At 37.9% G+C, this 19,464-nt stretch overlaps 1 protein-coding gene and 4 long non-coding RNA genes across 7 annotated transcripts in view; 2 read left to right on the top strand and 3 right to left on the bottom strand.

Moving 5' to 3' along the window:
- LOC148156088 (NLR family CARD domain-containing protein 3-like) overlaps positions 1-1,845 on the bottom strand; it is a 434,099-nt gene extending 432,254 nt beyond the window's left edge. For both annotated transcript variants that reach the window (XM_088010605.1, XM_088010607.1), the window contains exon 1: positions 1,525-1,845. In XM_088010605.1, coding sequence (XP_087866731.1) covers positions 1,525-1,652 — 128 coding nt within the window. In that variant the 5' untranslated portion in view covers positions 1,653-1,845. The remainder of the gene's footprint in view (positions 1-1,524) is intronic.
- A 2,028-nt stretch (positions 1,846-3,873) lies between these two features.
- On the top strand, positions 3,874-5,579 carry LOC148156087 (uncharacterized). 2 transcript variants are annotated; one of them, XR_015764733.1, is made up of 3 exons: positions 3,874-4,064; positions 4,211-4,357; positions 5,166-5,579. It is a non-coding gene; the product is annotated as an uncharacterized LOC148156087 (long non-coding RNA). The 2 variants fall into 2 exon arrangements; XR_015764732.1 differs by having other exon boundaries at positions 4,211-4,363.
- Positions 5,580-8,255: 2,676 nt separating this feature from the next.
- Positions 8,256-9,795, bottom strand: LOC106904738 (uncharacterized). The gene is made up of 2 exons (XR_015764738.1): positions 8,623-9,795; positions 8,256-8,476 (listed from the first exon to the last, which is right to left on the bottom strand). It is a non-coding gene; the product is annotated as an uncharacterized LOC106904738 (long non-coding RNA).
- A 2,299-nt stretch (positions 9,796-12,094) lies between these two features.
- Positions 12,095-12,781, top strand: LOC148156086 (uncharacterized). The gene is made up of 3 exons (XR_015764745.1): positions 12,095-12,252; positions 12,348-12,518; positions 12,659-12,781. It is a non-coding gene; the product is annotated as an uncharacterized LOC148156086 (long non-coding RNA).
- A 2,925-nt stretch (positions 12,782-15,706) lies between these two features.
- Positions 15,707-17,989, bottom strand: LOC148156085 (uncharacterized). Its single transcript, XR_015764737.1, has 3 exons — positions 17,964-17,989; positions 17,277-17,328; positions 15,707-16,475 (listed from the first exon to the last, which is right to left on the bottom strand). It is a non-coding gene; the product is annotated as an uncharacterized LOC148156085 (long non-coding RNA).
- Between the last annotated feature and the right edge of the window lie 1,475 nt (positions 17,990-19,464).

Genomic DNA, 19,464 nt, shown 5'->3' with positions numbered 1-19,464 from the left:
TGAACTTCTGTGTTAAGACTGTTTTCCCAATGCCAGCCACTCCCTTTGTCATCACTGTTCTGATTTGTTGATCTCTTCCAGGTGGGACTTTAAAGATGTCTTCTTGTCTGATTGTTGTTTCTGGTCTGTGTGGTTTCCTGGATGCTGTTTCAATCTGTCTGACCTCATGTTCATCATTGACCTCTCCAGTCCCTCCCTCTGTGATGTAGAGCTCTGTGTAGATCTGGTTCAGAAGGGCTGGACTTCCTGCTTTAGCAATCCCCTCAAACACAGACTGGAACTTCTTCTTCAGACCAGATTTAAGTTGATGTTGACAAACTGCAGCAAGATGTTCTAAAATAACACAAAAAATAAAGTCAGAGATGAAACAAAAATACCTTCTGAAGATGATTTAAATAAATGTGATTCCGTCTCTTCAGACATCAGTAAATGTGTCATTTATCCATCAGGTCAAATCTTTGTAGAAATCCTCTTACTGCTCTGCAGACGGTCAGCCAGCTCCTCCTGCTTCATCCTCCTCAGGAAGTTCAGTGTGATCTTCATCACTGCCTCTCTGCTGCTCCTCCTCTGCTCTTCATCATCACCTCTCAACACCTCATCATCCTCTCTCTGACACTCTAAGCCTTCTGGGTAATCTGGACTCAGAACCTTGTGGATCTTCTTCAGCTCGTTCTTCACAAAAGTGACAATGTTTTCCTCCAGCAGCTGGAACAGAATAATAGATGAAGGAAACATCAGACTGAAATCATGGAGCCAAACACCAGATGGATGTTGGACAGACTGACAGTCCTCTGGTCTACAAAGTGCAGCATGGAGACGACTGTGAACAGAACCATGGAAAAGTAGTTGTTGTTCATGTACAGACCATAAATATGGAGTCCAGCTGTGTTTGATGCTGCTGGGCAGACGGACCACTGGGAACCTCTGAGCTCTGCTGGTCCACTCTGTGGAGGAACCAGGAACAATCAGGAAGGCAGGAAATTTTCATCCAGCAATATTTACTAATAAAATAACTAAGAGTGTCACATTAAACAGAAAACAGAGCATCACATGAACACAGTAGGTTTAAAGTTCTGGATCATCAACCTCGATCACATGATCCCAGTGTTCCCCGCATACAAACTGGTCCCAGTGTTCCCAGCATACAAACTGGTCCCAGTGTTCCCAGCATATAGACTGGTCCCATGTTTCCCAGTATATAGACTGGTCCCAGTGTTCCCAGTATATAGACTGGTCCCAGTGTTCCCAGCATATAAACTGGTCCCAGTAAAGGAGTTTCCTCTCTCAATGGGTTTATCTCTCTAAAGTTCTGGTTGTTTCTATTTCCATGGATCGTTTCCATCCATCTCTGACTCACTGAAGCCTCATTAAATCTCCTCTGATTGGCTGATATTCCTCATGTCTACTCAGCTTTAAGTTGGCAGAAAAATTTAGTTTCTTCTATTTATTTGCTGAAGATAAACAAGTTAATATTAAATAAATCTGTGTGGATTCACAGGAATCAGTTAGAAACTGGTTTCTTACTTCCTGTCTGGTGGTTCTGGTTCAGTACTGAACTTTGGAGGATCATCTTTGGACCGGTCACTCCTCATAGAGGGACAGACGGATCCTGCAGGTTCTGCTCTGTCCTGCTTTAGGTCCAAATCTTCCATCTTCTGGATCTCAGTGAGTCTGAAAGAGAAACCAGAACCAGTCAGTTCCCAGTGATCCAGTCAGCAGAAAGTTGATCCCATCATGTGTTCAGAGGATCAGAGGAACCTGATCCAGCAGGAACCATCTGGGTTTGAATTGTTCTCTCCTTCACTTCTTCAGGACCTTCTGATGTCTGCTGGCTGATCCAGAACCTCCTGCAGAACTTCTGACTTTATTAAGAACATTTAAAACCTGAAACCTGAACTGGAATCATGTTCCAGGTCTGCAGAAACATCCAGAGTGAGGTCAGATGTAGTGAATGAAGGAGTGAACATTTCCTATGAAGTGGTGATGTGTTGGTCCTGAACAGATGGGCTCAGTTAAAGCAGCGGTTCTGAAACCTTTGGGGTCCAGACCTCCTTTAGACGGGCTGCCAGTCCTCCTGCTGAGAGTCGGTTCAGTCAGAGAGGCAGGAATATGTGGAAGGAATATTTTCCAGACGGACCAACAATCAGAGAGATTCAGGATCAGGTGATCCATGGAGATCATGAGGAGGATCTGATCTCTCAGCTTCCAGCAGATCTGTGGTGCTGAAAACGGCCCAGTGGGTCGTGGGATCAGGTACCGAACCTGGACCTGATATCTGCTGGCCGACTGCAGAGGAAGGCCAGTTGTGTTGCTGCTGATGATCCACAAACTGGTGGTACCGTCTGGAAACGCTGCAGGTCCAGAAAGTGAACAACCACTTTCTGGATAAAGATCAGCTTTTTCCCCAGAGCTGAGAATCAATCTGTCCACCTTCATCCTCTCTGCCTCCTGCAGACACACCCACAGCCTCATGCTTCCCCCTAGGGGCTGATTAAGACTTTATTTATTCATCTATTGATCACTGAAGTATGGAGAGCCATTTGCGCCAAAATTAAATAAATAAATAAATGGGTTAAATAAATAAAAAATGAGTAAAATAAATCAAAAAATGAAGTAAATGAGTGAAATAAATAAAAAATTTGTTAAATAATTTAGCTTTTTCATTAAACCAATTTTTAATTTATTTATTTTTCATATTATCAATTTCCCAATTTCTCTTTTTTTATTTATCTATTTGTCATTTATCCCTTTATCCATTTACCCATTTTCATTAATCTATTTTTTAATTTAACCGTTTTTCAATTTCCTTTTTCCATTAACCCGATTTTCTATTTCCCAGTTTCTTTAATCAATTTCTCATATATCCCTTTTTTTACTTACCCATTTTCTTTTATCTATTTTTCATTTACCCATTTTTCATTAATCTCTTTATCTATTTACCCATTTTTCATTAATCTATCTTTTAATTTAACCATTTTTCCATTTCCTTTTTCCATTAACCCGATTTTCTATTTCCCACTTTCATTAATCAATTTCTCATATATCCCTTTTATTTACCCATTTTCTTTTATCTATTTTTTATTTACTCATTTTACATTAATCTCGTTATCTATTTACCCATTTTTCATTAATCTATCTTTTAATTTAACCATTTTTCCATTTCCTTTTTCCATTAACCCGATTTTCTATTTCCCACTTTCTTTAATCAATTTCTCATATATCCCTTTTTTTATTTACCCATTTTCTTTTATCCATTTTTCATTTACCCATTTTTCATTAATCTCTTCATCTATTTACCCATTTTTCATTAATCTATCTTTTAATTTAACCATTTTTCCATTTCCTTTTTCCATTAACCCTATTTTCTATTTCCCACTTTCATTAATCAATTTCTCATATATCCCTTCTTTATGTACCCATTTTTCTTTAACCTATTTTTCATTTAACTTTTGTTTGAAAAACTTTTAATTTTCCCATTTTCCAATTTCCCTTATTCATTTAGTATTTCCTTATTTTCTTATTTATCACATTCTATTTTCCCCGCAAAACTTAGGGGGAAAAATAAATGCAAATGAGGAGTGGCACGTCATCAGGCTACAACTTCCCCAATTGGTTGGTTAGCGTCACACCTACTTTGCTTTCAAGAAAGATGGCGACCTACTAACGGGTTATCAATAAGCTGAAGCTCATCAACTTCATTAGAAAATAGTGTTATTACTCCTGACTTTATTTTTGGTGTTGCCGCTCAGACAGAACGTGTTTCAGCTGGCGGCTCTCATGGACTCAGAGCTTCACCGTCGGGGTTTTTTATTGTTTGGACGAAGCGGCCGCTGAAGTTGGCTTACGATTGAAGGTTCAGGACGCCTTTGTAGCTACCAGCTGTGATTCTACTATAAGGAGCAGATTTTACTGTACATCGTAAGTGAACTGCAATATCCAGTGGCAGCTCTACGGAGCATCGAGCTGAAAGAATGACGGTGGCAAGCCTTGGAGATCTGCATCGGAGGCCATCTTTCAGACATGCACCGCTGCTGTCCGTCCAGGATCCTCCGGTTGCCCAGACGGTAAGCTAACGCTGATGTTTTCCAACTATAGTCATATTTGTAACCAAACTTGAGGCCAACAGGTGTACTTTTGATCGCCACCAGGTCAAAAGTACAGCTTGTTGGCGCAGCACATTCATTAATGTTTCCATCATGTATGTTTTCAGATGTTAAGCTGTCACAGCAGATCATCCTGCAGGCCTCTGGTCTCTGTTTCCAGTGGGCTCACAGCTTCAGGGTGACCAGAGACCTTCACCTTTCTGGAGCAGGAACACCCGGCCAAATGCACTGCTGACACATTTAATTTAAAAAATGTGGGGGTAAATTAACGCTGATGTTTGTAAACAGACTACCTGAATACAGTGACCTTAGTGAGGGTGCAGAATGCAGAATGGATAAAAGCTGAACTCCTGCTAAAATCTGTCCCTATTGGTTACATCCCTGAAATGTGCCAAGTGTGGCCCACATGCATACATGTCGTATTCATATAAAGTAATTATGACTATTTATTTCAGTAGTTCTTTGTGGATGTATAACTTGGCCACCTTAGTTTCCCTGTTTTTGTTCAACATATGTGCCTCAACATTTGGTTACTGTTCCATAATTTGTACTCCAAACATGTTTTTACTCATGTTTATCTCTTACTTACATGTTTAACTAAAAAGTAGCTGAATAAGAAATTACACATGAGTAAAGAAGCATTTGGTAAAAAGTATACAAGTACTGAGTAACTGATCAAGTTATCAATTATTTCATATCTTAAAAAATTACACAATTAGAGGGCTCAAAATATAAAGTTCAGCGGAATTTTTAGTTTTTTAAAGACAAAATAAAAAATTTGTTTAAATAAGAATGGTGATGCTTCATAATAAAATGACCTGAGTAAAAGTAAAAAGTTCAGCATGGTAACGGTACTCCTAAAACTTCATTTGAGTTTCAAAAAGTTACTCAACTATATTTGAGTAAATGTAATCAGTGAGTCCTAAACTCTTTCCTTCTGAGGGAACAGGAGAAGGAATTGTTAAGGAAATAAATTAATCTTATTTTTATATTGAACATTATTTTAATTAACAAACGAATCATAAATAACACCCAGAACATATTCTGTTATGTTTATTCAAGGATCAAGAAAAATGACTGGAGATTCTGGCTGAGAGAGGGACAACGGCAAACAGGGAGGAGAACCGTCTGCACTGTGAGCAGCACCAGAACTCCTGATGGATCTCCTTCAGGAAGAACCAGAGAGATGGCCGACCTCCGCAGAGAAGAGTTCACCCAAACATCAGAGGAAAAATGAATTTTTTTTTCACTTTCAAGGACTCTAAAAAGCTTGCTGATTAAATTTTCAGTTAATGTTCAGCAAACATTCAAAGTTTAGTGTTTGGATAATACTTATGCAGTATCACATGTTTAGACTAAATTATCACATGACTAGAGCTGATTAAATCTTGGTTGCACCTCGGCGAGAAAAAGAGTGCCACAAACCTCCCAAAGAAGAGGATAGCAATGTATGTTTAAATAAACATACAACAAAGATTTTTGGTGCACATCATCTTTAAAGTGTCTAGTTATGATATTCACCTTTGCATTTATAAAAATTTGTTAGGTGTGTGAGCAGGATGTGTAAACATGTTGACGGTCATAATAGTGACAGGCGGGAGAATACGTTTGACCAATAGGTCCACTTATTTAAATACATACCATATTCTTCCAATTCCTAACTTCTTCCTTTTTAAGATTAATTTTGAGTTTGGTTCTTGATTTGTTGGACTTTGTTATAGCCAGACAAAGCATACAACAATGTAGTTGTGAGAAAAATGGAACCCTTACTGATTTTGATAGTGATGGCTTAGACATGGACTATAAGGGGAAGATGGGCCATTTTCCATGCCTGATTTTGAATGCATATGATCAGTTCATGGGAAAAGAGGATAATCTGACCCTTCATCAGGCATGTGGTACTCTGTTACCACCTGCAAAAGTTTATGACGAAGGGACAGCTGTCTCTTTGATGTACCCTTTAAAGAGGATCCAAATGATGTTCCAACACAAGATGAGAAACTGCTGATCCACTAGAAAAACAATATTTTCCTAATGGAAACAAAGATGAAGAATTATATAGAGACTGATGTCAACTAGATCAATGAGCACATGAGAGGCGTAGACCTTTATGACCAAACCCCCTCAAGGTTCAATGTCATGGTCAGGTCCAAGAAGTGATGGTGGTTGTTGAGATGCTCTACCAAGGCCGAGAAAGAGTCACACGCTGTTAGACAAAGGGCCCATAGTAAAGAGTTACATTTTTGATTCTGTTAGACACCAAGGTCCATTTCTCACGAGAAACAGAAACTTATCAGGCCACAGAGACATGGTGTGATTTCAGGGAGATTGCAGGGATTTGACCTCTTGCACGGGAGCTGCGGTGGAAATTTCGTTGAATTCTGTTCGATGACAATAAATGCTATCTATCTTCAGTCCATATAATCAGCTACCCTCCTCTTTCTCCTCAGACGCTGCACAGACTGTTTTAGAAACTCTTCTTGGATGTAATGGTAAAGCGTCTCCTTTCAGCGCTGAAAGTTAATAAAATAAGTAAAGTCTGAATGCTTTTCTTGGCTGATTTTATGCTCCGTGTGTCAATACAAATTATGATTCATCGATTGAGATTCTCGTTCTCAACATGGTCCATACCAAAAGCACACCTGAAACGGTGCCGGTAGCCTAGGAGGTTGGAGTTTATCTTGTACCTGGTGGGTTGCCTGCTGGAACCCCCACTTTGTTTGTGTCAGTAGTTGTGACCTTGATCAAGAGGACAATTCAGCCACCATGCCAGCCGGTGGTATTCAGAGGACCCTGGTGGAGGAGCCGGTGTATGACTGCCTTACTTCTGTCAAACTGTGGCAGGCAAGCTGTAGCTACAATATAGTAGCTTACTGCTGTCGGTGTGTGAATGTGTGTGTGAATGGGTGAATGACTAAATGTGGTGAAAACATTTTCAGGTCATTTGGACTTGATAAAGAACTACACAAGTACAGGCCATTTACCTTTCAGATATTATTTTACAAATGTGTCGTAGGAGGAACAACTGATTTGCTCATCATGGCTTATTATCTTATGCAAAGGTTTGGTATAAGGCCAGCAGGTCATGGAAATAGATCTCAAATGGACACTTCTCTTCAAGTTATGACGATATGTAACCAAGACACTTTCTGGTCAGTCAATGCAAGAGTCGTTTCCAGAGATGTTGTTCCAGTTGTTGCTTTTGCACCACCCATGCCTTGGAGAAATTCAAGGTTTTATTGCACACTGAGTGCTTCAAGAAAGAACATGGAAAGTAAGAAAGAGATGAAATAACCTAAAATTGAAGAAAACCAAAGTCACCAAATGGTGAGGAGCCATACTACTCTCCTTTGATTCCAGGCCTTGGGGTCCGGTATCCTGCAACTTTCAGGTGTGTTCCTGGTCCAACACACCTGAATTAAATGGATCACCCTCTCAGTATGCAGTCCAGTTCTCCAGAGTCCTGCTTATCACCTGATTCAGGTGTGCTGAAGCAGAGGCGGATGGAAAAGATGCATGACACAGGCCCTAAATCCTGGAGACGGAGACCCCTGGACTAAGTCTATTGAGTTTTACTTTATGACAGTGTGACAAATGTTCATAATTTTCAGAAATATAAATGAAAGCCTCTACTGTAGATGTTATCTTTATGATCTATGTTACTGTGATGACACTACAACTGACTGAAGTTCAATATAATTATGCATAAACACTCAAGCACTCAAATTTACCTTGGTTTAGAATATATTGATAGTCAAATTTGTACTTTACAGAGCAAATGTTGCACTAAAGTAATGCTGTGGCAAGATATATTCTACTAAAGAAACAATGTTCACATATTATGATCAAGTCTATTTGGAAAAAGCACTTTTAGCTCATCTTAGTATTAGAACACCATATTATCCCACCGGTCACAATTGTGACCGAACATAAAACACACTTTTTTACATACTTTTCCACAATTTTTAAAATTATTTCCCTGATTAGTTCAAAGGGCTATCAATGACATCGGATTATCATATTTACATGTTTGGGAAAAATTTGGAATGAATGGGTTAAAGCCACAAACAAGCTATCCATCTTATTGTCTCTGGGATGTGAAAACATGAGATTTGATTAAATTAGAACTACACAAATGAGAAGGAACACAGATTTCATAATATATATATTTTTATTATTAAAAACAGTAGATGGTTCTTGCATATCAATGCTATAAGAACAGCCACATTTTTTAAATTAAATGTGTCAGCAGTGCATGTGGCCGGGTGTTCCTGCTCCAGAAAGGTGAAGGTCTCTGGTCACCCTGAAGCTGTGAGCCCACTGGAAACAGAGACCAGAGGCCTGCAGGATGATCTGCTGTGACAGCTTAACATCTGAAAACATACACGATAGAAACATTAATGAATGTGCTGCAAAAACAAGCTGTACTTTTGACCTGGTGGCGATCAAAAGTACACCTGTTGGCCTCAAGTTTGGTTACAAATATGACTATAGTTGGAAAACATCAGCGTTAGCTTACCGTCTGGGCAACCGGAGGATCCTGGACGGACAGCAGCGGTGCATGTCTGAAAGATGGCCTCCGATGCAGATCTCCAAGGCTTGCCACCGTCATTCTTTCAGCTCGATGCTCCGTAGAGCTGCCTCTGGATATTGCAGTTCACTTACGATGTACAGTCAAGTCTGCTCCTTATAATTGAATCACAGCTGGTAGCTACGAAGGCGTCCTGAACCTTCAATCGTAAGCCAACTTCAGCGGCCGCTTCGTCCAAACTATAAAAAACCCCGACGGTGAAGCTCTGAGTCCATCAGAGCCGCCAGCTGAAACACGTTCTGTCTGAGCGGCCACACAAAAATAAAGTCAGGAGTAATAACACTATTTTCTAATGAAGTTAATGAGCTTATGCTCATTGATAACCCGTTAGTAGGTCGCCATCTTTCTTGAAAGCAAAGTAGGTGTGACGCTAACCAACCAATTGGGGAAGTTGTAGCCTGATGACGTGCCACTCCTCATTTGCATTTATTTTTCCCCCTAAGTTTTGCGGGGAAAATAGAATGTGATAAATAAGAAAATAAGGAAATACTAAATGAATAAGGGAAATTGGAAAATGGGAAAATTAAAAGTTTTTCAAACAAAAGTTAAATGAAAAATAGGTTAAAGAAAAATTGGTACATAAAGAAGGGATATATGAGAAATTGATTAATGAAAGTGGGAAATAGAAAATCGGGTTAATGGAAAAAGGAAATGGAAAATGGTTAAATTAAAAGATAGATTAATGAAAAATGGGTAAATAGATAGAGATTAATGAAAAATGGGTAAATGAAAAATAGATAAAAGAAAAAGGGGTAAATAAAAAAAGGGATATATGAGAAATTGATTAATGAAAGTGGGAAATAGAAAATTGGGTTAATGGAAAAAGGAAATTGAAAAATGGTTAAATTAAAAAATAGATTAATGAAAAATGGGTAAATGGATAAAAGGATAAATGACAAATAGATAAATGAAAAAGAGAAATTGGGAAATTGATAATATGAAAAATAAATAAATTGAAAATTGGTTTAATGAAAAAGCTAAATTATTTATTTAACAAATTTTTTATTTATTTCACTCATTTACTTCATTTTTTGATTTATTTTACTCATTTTTTATTTATTTAACCCATTTATTTATTTATTTAATTTTGGCGCAAATGGCTCTCCATAATTTTCTAGTTGTTAAAGTTGTTAATTCAAGTAAATGATCTGGCTGCTCTCAGTGTATTCAGACAGGGTTCATAAACAAAACTTTAAAGATTATCACAGCCGAGCGGCACAGATGTACCGTTCCCTAAGCGTCCGATACTGACGACTTAGGAACGAATAAGATGACGTGTCTATTCTATTTTTTAAAAAACCTTTATTTACAATTTATGTGCTAGTTTGTACAGGATATTAAGAATATTTACTGCAAATACATGTCAGACGTATCGGTCACAATACTTTAATTCGGTATTTAAAAATAACTCCGTAAAATATAAAACCGGAGGAGTTTTGTTGTGCTTGTTCTTAGCTTGATTTAAAAGCCTTAAAAAAACAATTTTTGAGTATGATATCAATGATTTACACCAAATAAATTTAAGAAAAATTAAGATGTGTTTTTGTTTGTGATTGCATGCAAACTGTTCTGTAAACCTTTTAATATGTTCGATTGAAATAAAAATAAGGACGGATCCCACAAAAACCCAAGAAGAAGAATAAGCTGACGTCATCATATGCGACACTTACACTCCGGTGAGTAGAAATCTGCATCTGTCAAAATGTTTTTGTACTCTAAAACCAAAAATAACTCCAAAGTGTTACGTTATTAAATTACTGATGGTTTTTTTTTTAGGACTTAATGGCAGTAGGACTGTGATGCGAATGGTTGAAGACACGTTTGTAACATTTTTTTTGCCGGAAAATATACGGTGGAAGCTAGCTAAATTAGCCTCTTGGAGGCTAATTGTTCCTGTACACTGTACCTGTGCTTAATACGTTTAATTAGCCGTGATAAAGTCGCATAATAATGTCTATAGTCGTGCTTGTTGTTGCCACTTTGTAATATTGGAGGGTTGCTCAAAACATCAGTGTCCCTAGGCTGTGATGATCTTTAAAGTTTTGAACCCTGTCTGAATACACTGATTGCAGCTAGGTCATTTACTTGAATTAAAAATGAACTTGCGTCAGTACAGGCAAATTTCTTTCCTCCTGTCTGTTATTTATTGCTGTTGCAAGCCAGATGAAGTGAAGTAAAGAGCTGAGAACCTGATCTTTGAACATACCATAGCTGAGGAGCATCCAATGATGATACCAGAGAACCAGGAAGAGACTGTGATAGTGCTTGATTTGGTTCCTGTTTCTCATCCTGCTGTCCCATCCTCTCAGTCTTCTCAGAAGAAGAAAAGACCCAGAAGCATCTCTCCAACTGCCTCCTCCCACTCCCTCATCTCTCCGTCCCCCCTCCCTCATCTCTCCGTCCCCCCCCCTCATCTCTCCGTCCTCCCCCCAACCCCCCTCACCCCGCCCGTAGATCTTAAATAACTGTCAACTTTGGCTGTGTGAGTACTTTGACGTACATATCCCAGAAGGGCCATCTGACTCTATTCTTGAGTGGTTATGCTATTCAACATTTTGGTGTAACTGGTTAAACACACTTGAATCAAATGGCTGAGGTGCCACCTCATTCATTCTGCATTCAGATCATATGAAGTCCTGGTAACATCAAAATTAATTGAGTGAGATGTTTTGTCCCAGAGAAACACCTAAAACTTGAAAGACACCTAACCTATTCTTGATGCCTGGTATTTGGACACCTATGTCCTATTTTATGTTTTCTTTTTTTATCTCTCATTTTAAATCATAGTTAAGATCTTGGCTGAGAGCTTCCTGAAATGATTTTTGAGCGGGAAGCCATAATATATGAGTTGGATAAGATGTTAAGGAAGGATCCCTTCAAGTGTCAAGCTTGTACCCCAGATGTGCTTTCAGTTTCAGTGGATGGAAATTGCAAGTATTACCATTTAAAGAATGCAGCAAGGTATTGTAAAATGTGTAAAATATAACAATTCTTTGTATATGTTAGTGATGTTCACTCCCTTTGGACTATAACACCTCATGAAGTGTATTTTATTGCTTTGTTTTCAGATTGGAGGAACAGGCTATATTTCAGGACCTTTTCATTGCCAAGGATGAAAACATAGGAACATTTGTCGACTGTATACACTAATCAACCAAAAATGTAAGACTGCAGATTGTAAATGTATAATAACAGTAACCTTTTAGCCTGTAATAACAGCTTGCCTGACTGAATTGTATGCATTCTAGATTTTGTGGTGGCCAGCCAGGGAGATCTCTCACAGATCCAGCAGCAAACTGGGTGAGGAATCTTGGAGCTAGCGGTGTGTAGACATGGAGTGCTGCTTAGTGCTCTTCCAGATAGTATGAGATATTTGCATAACCCTTGTTCTTTTCAACAAAGGCTGGCCAACAGACAATCACTTTTTTTTTCCATGGATGTAACATGTAAGTACTGGCCATATTTTGAAAACTAACAAAAAGCTGTCCTGAGCTCCAACACCTGCTTAAAATGAAGCCATTTCTCTCAATTTTCCATGGCAAAGCCCATGAATGTAAGGTAACGAACACTGACCAGGCATTGTATAACCTTGCTGGTACATACTGCATAAACATCTTTGACACAGTTGATGTTGTTTGTGTATGTTTGTGCAGATACAGATGGACAAAGCTTGTGCCAAGGCTCATCGCAAGATCAGAAAGGAGAAAACATCTTAGCTTTAGAAGATGTTGGTCACTTGAAGACTGATACAGACACAGAAGTTCTGTCTTTGGAAGAGATCCTGTCCGGTGACACAACATTGCCATGGCAACAATCACACAGTGGTAAGTAAACATACACTAATATGTTTTATACTGTCATCATACCTGACAGATAATGTGACTAGATACTCCAGGTGTTGACCTCAACTTACAAATTTAAACTTTTAATGAGTTGATTTGTCCTTTTCATAAATGCATTTCAGACTCTCAGTCTTCACACAAGAACAAGGGCAATCGATGACATCATGATGGTAAAGAGACTGGAAGAGGAAAAGAGGATCTTTGTTGATGGACCATTGTTGGAAATCTCTGTCATCCTATGAAGACACTCTAAAGGAGTTTCCCACCTCTTATCGGGAGGTAAATTTAAAAGTAGGTTTTTAAGTAACGCATAATCATACCAAAAGTAAAAGCATCTAAATTTTGGATTTTTATTTATGTTCAACTTTAAAGGTTTGTCCTGTGACCTAACTGACGAAGGTCCAAGAGGTCTCCAGAGCGTCATCCTCAGAGAGCTGCAGCACCAACAGATGAAGCTGCAGGCAACAGAGTATTATCTACAGCAGGGGAGCCCAAAGTGGGTCCTGGAGGCCCGGCATCCTGTATGTTTTAGTTCTCTCCCTGGTTTAGCTCACCTGCATCAAATGATGGCTCGTTAGATGGCCTAAGAAGAACATTGACAAGCCGAAAAGGTTGTTTCTACCACCAGGGAGAGAATAAGACATGCAGGATGCCGGGCCACTAGGACCGACTTTGGACACCCCGATCTACAGACTTTGTCAGGAGCAGAAAGCGTTACCTTTGACGACGACTTCAGTAGTGACTGATAATAGTCATATATATATAGTTTGCTCATAAGTCACAAAGAGACACCTTACAATTTGTTCTTGTGCTTTCATGTTTCCAAATGGGCAGTGTTTTATCTTGTTGATTCTTTTTTTAAAATAGTTAATTTGTTTGTGCCTTTGTATTTTCTAGAAGGGCTTACTAGAGCTGTAATTACTTCCACATGCATGTCATTGAGTGTGTTTCTTTTTCACTTATGTTTCTGCACATCTAGTGTATTTTCTAGGTAATAAGAGAAATTGTAGTTAATTTAATAGTTTTACTATTTTTACTTCAAGTGGAGTAATAACACTTGTGTCTACTTTTCTTTTCTTTTTTTATTAATATGTGCAGCTCTGACTTATTTCTTAATCCAAAGAATACACAAAGTGTGTACTGGTGGAACAGTTTCTTATCCTTGGTCAATTGAATGCTGTTCAGTTTGTCTGTCAATGTCGTTATTAAAAAGAAATAAGTTAAATAAAATTTCAGTACTTGTCAACTGCCAACTCTCCTGACCTGAACCCCATAGAGAATCTGTGGGATATTGTGAAGAGAAAGTTGAGAGACGCAAGACCCAAAACTCTGGATGAGCTTAAAGCCGCTATCGAAGCATCCTGGGCTCCATAACACCTCAGCAGAGCCACAGGCTGATTGCCTCCACGCCGCATTGAAGGCTGCAAAAGCATTCCTGACCAAGTATTGAGTGCATAACTGAACACGATTATTTGAAGGTTGACACATTTCTTTTAGTCGGATGAAATATGCTATTTTTTTGAGACAGGGATTTTGGGTTTTCATGAGCTGTATGCCAAAATCATCAGTATTAAAACAATAAAAGACCTGAAATATTTCAGTTGGTGTGCAATGAATCTAAAATATATGACAATTTAATTTTTATCATTACATTATAGAAAATTATGAACTTTTTCACAATATGCTAATTTTTTGAGAAGGACCTGTAGACCTAGTGTTATTTATGCATGTCTAGGTTCAACAGTTGACAGGTGAAAAAGGAAGCCGACTAAGGTTTGGTAGAACTTGCTGTCGGTGTCATTTAGTTGAAATGCTTCAGATTTGGACCTAACTTCTTTTTTAAAACAGAGCGTCCCAACTTAGTGAAATAATCTTAACATTAACTTGGTATTTGGATGCATTTACAAACCAAAAGGGGTAGACCTCTATTTCAACTACAGTAATTAGATGGACACAACTTAACTTACATTCTCTTTATGCCTTTTCTCTGCAGGCTTTTGAAATGATGAAATGAACCACAGAGGCAGATCATTCTTTTTCCACTAGAACAGATTTAGAGTCGGGCTACAGAGCTCAATTCTAGAGAAAATGCATCTTTGGGCCATTACTTTCATAAAGCATTGGAAGATTAAGCCATCTCTACCACTTAATTTGAGATTAGTGATGGAGTTAGGGTTAACCCTAACCCCAATCTAACCCTAGATTGTTTTTATACAGTTTAACATAGTGTTTCTCTAGGAGAAAAGCACTATGTCAATCAAACATAATTTAGATTACTATACTAATGTAGTTTAAATTACAGTAGAGTCAAACTGATTCAATATTAATTTACTAAACTGTAATGTTGAAGGACTTCAATCTGGGTTTCCTTTCATACACAAAATAAGCTGCAAACTTTAACTTAAATAATTAACCTTAGACAGGTAAACATGCTATTCAAAATACTTCTCCATAAAACTTTTTTTATGTGTAAATACTGATTACATTGAATAAAACACATAACAAATAGCTTCACACAGTTCTACAAGTGTGTAGGAAACGAATCTGTTACACAGTTTAACCTTGCGTCATGCCTTAAAGACAACACACAGGGCAAACTTAACCAGCCTACAATGACGACCAGCTTGTCAGGCAAAAAGTCTTTATAAATCCCATCATGACTCTTTCTGTAATCAAACGAACAGTTTCACTACATTTTGAAGTAACATTTCTGAGTGTATCGTTGACCTTGATCTTATTTGGCTACAGACAAATACGGTTGTCATCTTATTGAAAACCTTATTACCCCCCACCTCCCACAACGTGCTGATAGTGTTCCTTTCTTCTCTGAATCAGTCTGCCGTACGATGGCTGCGTTCCATTTCAGATTCCCGCCGATCAGCCGTACAATAATTTCTAGAACCAACTATGCGGAGCTGGGATGCTTATAAAAAGTCTATCTGTCACAAATGCCATACACAATTTTAAACACACAAAATATACATTTGCATTTATATATCTATATAGATACATCTATATAGATATATCTATATATAGATATACCTGTCCTGATATATATATATATATATATATATATATATATATATATATATATATATATATATATATATATATATAATGCAAATTTATATTTTGTGTGTTCTTCAAAACTCTGTATGGCATTTGTGACATAGGTTTATTAAAATGTATTGTTCTAATACAGTCAGTTGATCTGGACATTACAATGTATTTTTATCATGCTCTTCATCAATAACTCCACTTAAAGTTGCTGTGTTTAAAAATAAGTACTGCATTTGAAAGCAATTTTATTATAACATTTTGCAAATACAGTCTTGATTCACAAAATCCATGACACAAAAAAGATATTAAAATAATAGCTTTTTGAGTTAAAAAAACACTTCCAATTAGTTATATTGACATCAAGTTGTGCTTATTTTCTTATGTATTTTTATAGACTTTACTTTGTACATCCACATCAACATTATAAACACTCAAAAAGAAGTGTGTACAATACCATATTTAAAGTTTTTAAGACTTTAGGTCATATTTACTGAACAAAATCTACAAACAATTCTGTTCTAAATTTCAAGACTTAATACAGGAACAATACCTGCCTGATGCAGTGACTCAATCAGCCTCACTTAGTCTTTAACAGAACTTGACAAAAATGTGTCAGTAAACAGCCCAACATAAGCTTACATATATTACAACCATAACATTCATTTCAGTGAATGGCCGAAAACAATATTACACAGAGAACTTCGTAAAATGGTCAAACTGCAGTAAAAAAAAGAAAAGAAATTAATACTTTGTAATACAAAAAAGAAAAAGTAACATCATGGAAGGACTTGTTCGCTGTCTGAAGGAAGTGGCACTTGGGGGACAGCAACATGAGAGGATTTACTTGCAGGTTCCCAGGTATCATCCCAGATTTTTCCGCTAGAAAAGAACAACAATAAAATCAGGATGTGGATTTTTTGTGCTGTAAGATTCACAAATCTCTCTTTCTAAGATGTATACCTGACTTTAAAAGGAGGTGATGTAGCCAAAATATTTTGTATGCCGACATCCACCCAAATGCCAGCTAGTACTTACATCCTGTTTTGTCCTAAATATACAATATTATCTTGACTTATTAAGTGTTAAATGATAAACTGACTGCAGTCATTTTTACCACTACACAAACAATGAAAATCTCTCATAGTGCTTCAGTTTCTTAGAAAAGTCTAAAAATCAAAACAGAAAAAAAGTGACAGTTTCAGATTAAATGAGTGGGTTATATTAATTATAAAAGGCACAGTGTTAAACAATAAGTGTTGAATCACCTTTAAAAAGTCCAAACATCAAAATCAGCATTCCTTTGCTGATAAACGGCCTAATTTCGGTATTTGGAGTTCTATCTCTATATATCTATGTTTCTGTGCAAATGCTGACTTTTGGTATGAATTTGTTTCACCCAAAGATGTTGTGACTTATGTGGTATAAGTATTACTGATTCATGTTGTAATGCCCGTTTTTGTCCTCATAAAAAAAATAAAGACAAATATAAAGACAGAAAAGGAGTCTGGTAGGTCAGTAATTAAAGCCACAAAGTTTATAAGTAAACAACTGTGCTTATTTTTTGCAGACCACTGCCTCCCTTATCACCCCTCCCCCCATCTACTTATCTGTATCTTGGCATGTTTGACTGGGGTGGGGATGTACTGTCACAGGGTGGATTAGTTAAACTTTTAGACTTACCGCATTAGTTCTACGCCCAGGGATTGATTTTGGGTACTACATTTCCACCAACCTAAATAACAAGAAAAGGAAAAAAACAATTTTAAAAACAAAATAAGAAATTAAGTCAAAGCGTGTACACTTGAAAACTGAAAACTAGTGTGGTGACTGTCATATTTTATAATCCTTCTAAACTTTATTCTTCTTTACATGGATTAACACATTTTCTCAAATTAGTTTAACATTAACTTTAACCACTTTACACTGGCCACATAAATGGAAACTAAGCCCAAAACAAGTTGTCTTTGCTTATAAACAGTCTATATAGTTTTTCTGTTTCTGTGAGAATTTTGACATTTTAGGGCTGGACTCCTTAAGTCGCGAGTTCAGTTTCTTCTGGGTTCGATTCTCGGCCCGAGGTCTTTCTGCATGGAGTTTGCATGTTCTCCCTCTGCATGGTGGGTTCTTTCCGGGTTCTCCGGCTTCCTCCCACAGTCCAGAAACATGACTGTCAGGTTAATTGGTTTCTCTAAATTCTCCCTAGGTGTGAGTGTGTGTGTGTGTGTGCATGGTTGTGTGTTCTGTCTGTTTCTGTGTTGCCCTGCGACAGACTGGCAACCTGTCCTGGGTGTACCCTAGCACCACTCCCGACCACAATAGGGACAAGGGTGTAAGAAAATGGATGAATGTAAAGAAAACAAAACTTACGCCACCCTGACTTAAGGAGACGGCATGTGGAACCCTTTTGTTCAGTATTTATTGAAGAGGAAAAAAAGGGCTTCACAGTTGTTCCCACCCGATGAACAACTGTTCATCTGTGTAGGATTTACCTTTCATTTAAGATACCTCTAAAGGGTACAATAACTGAATAGGCCTGCGTAACAAGCCACCAGTCGAAGTACGAACATTGCATGAACGTATGAGACCATCCCTGCCTGGGAAGACCTCTACAATTCTACCCATTTTCCATGTCTGTCTGGGTGTATTGTCCTCCCCCAAAAGAACTACATCTCCTACTTTAAGTAGTGTTGGAGTAGGACTGTTCACCCTGTGGGCTGATTTTAAGTCCATCAAATAATCTCTGCGCCAGCGTTTGCAAAAGCCTATCAAAAGTTTCTGTTGGTATTTCCACCTTCTACCTAGCTGTTCGCGATTTGCAGTGAGAACCTGATTTAGGTGAGGTGATGGAATAATCTTTGGTGGCAAGGAAGTTAAGCGTTTACCAACTAAGAAATGAGATGGGGTAAGTGGCTGGGGTTCTAATGCATCACTAGTTACATAGGACAGAGGCCTGGAGTTCAACACTGCCTCAACTTCAGTAAGAACAGTTGTGAGCTCCTCAAAGCTCAAAGATGCTTTCCCCAGTACCTTTCTTAAGCATGTTTTTACAGATCTCACAAGCCTTTCCCAGAATCCCCCCCACCAAGCTGCTCGCTCAGCGATAAACTTCCACGTGATTCCCTTGTCAGTGAAAAACTCTGTGAGTGTCGATCCTAAGATGTTTTGCCATAACTCCTTTAAATCCTTGTCAGCCCTTTTGAATGTTCTAGCATTGTCAGAGTAAATGACCCTACAAAGACCTCGTCTTGCAATGAATCTCTTTAAGGCCAATAAGAAATTCTCTGTAGTCTGATCGGAGACCAACTCTAAGTGTACTGCTCTTGTCACTGCACATGTAAACAGTGCTATGTATGATTTTACAGACCCGTCCTTAGTTTTAACATATAAGGGTCCAGCAAAATCTACACCAGTAACTTCAAAGGGAGGTGATTCTGTTACTCTGTCTCGAGGTAAGGGAGCAGTAATCTGTTGTGCTGCCTTAACCTTTAGTTTTTTGCAGATGTAACATTTTGAAACAATGTTTCTTACAAGCTGTCTGCCTCTCAAAATCCAATATTGTTCTCTAACTTGAGTTAATGTGTCTCTTACACCAGAATGCATCACTCTTTCGTGACATGACTGAACTAATAGTTCAGAATACTTGTGATTTGTCGGTAGTATCCAAGGGTGTTGTTCTCTGAAACTAAGATCTGAATTCTGCAGCCTTCCCCCAACACTTATTAGACCATTTTCATCTAAGAATGGTTTCAAATCTTTGATTTTAGAATCTACCTTCACATTTTTGTTTGACCTTAACTGCAATATTTCAGAACTGAAACAACTCTCTTGTGTTGACTTAATCCAGTACATTTCAGCTGCACCAAGTTCT

The sequence above is a fragment of the Poecilia mexicana genome, unplaced genomic scaffold, assembly GCF_051168715.1.
Source record: "Poecilia mexicana isolate PSO_F unplaced genomic scaffold, ASM5116871v1 scaffold_12, whole genome shotgun sequence".
NCBI classification, from domain to species: domain Eukaryota; kingdom Metazoa; phylum Chordata; class Actinopteri; order Cyprinodontiformes; family Poeciliidae; genus Poecilia; species Poecilia mexicana.
Note: the sequence above shows the minus strand (reverse complement) of the source record. Positions and strands in the feature narration are given on the sequence as shown.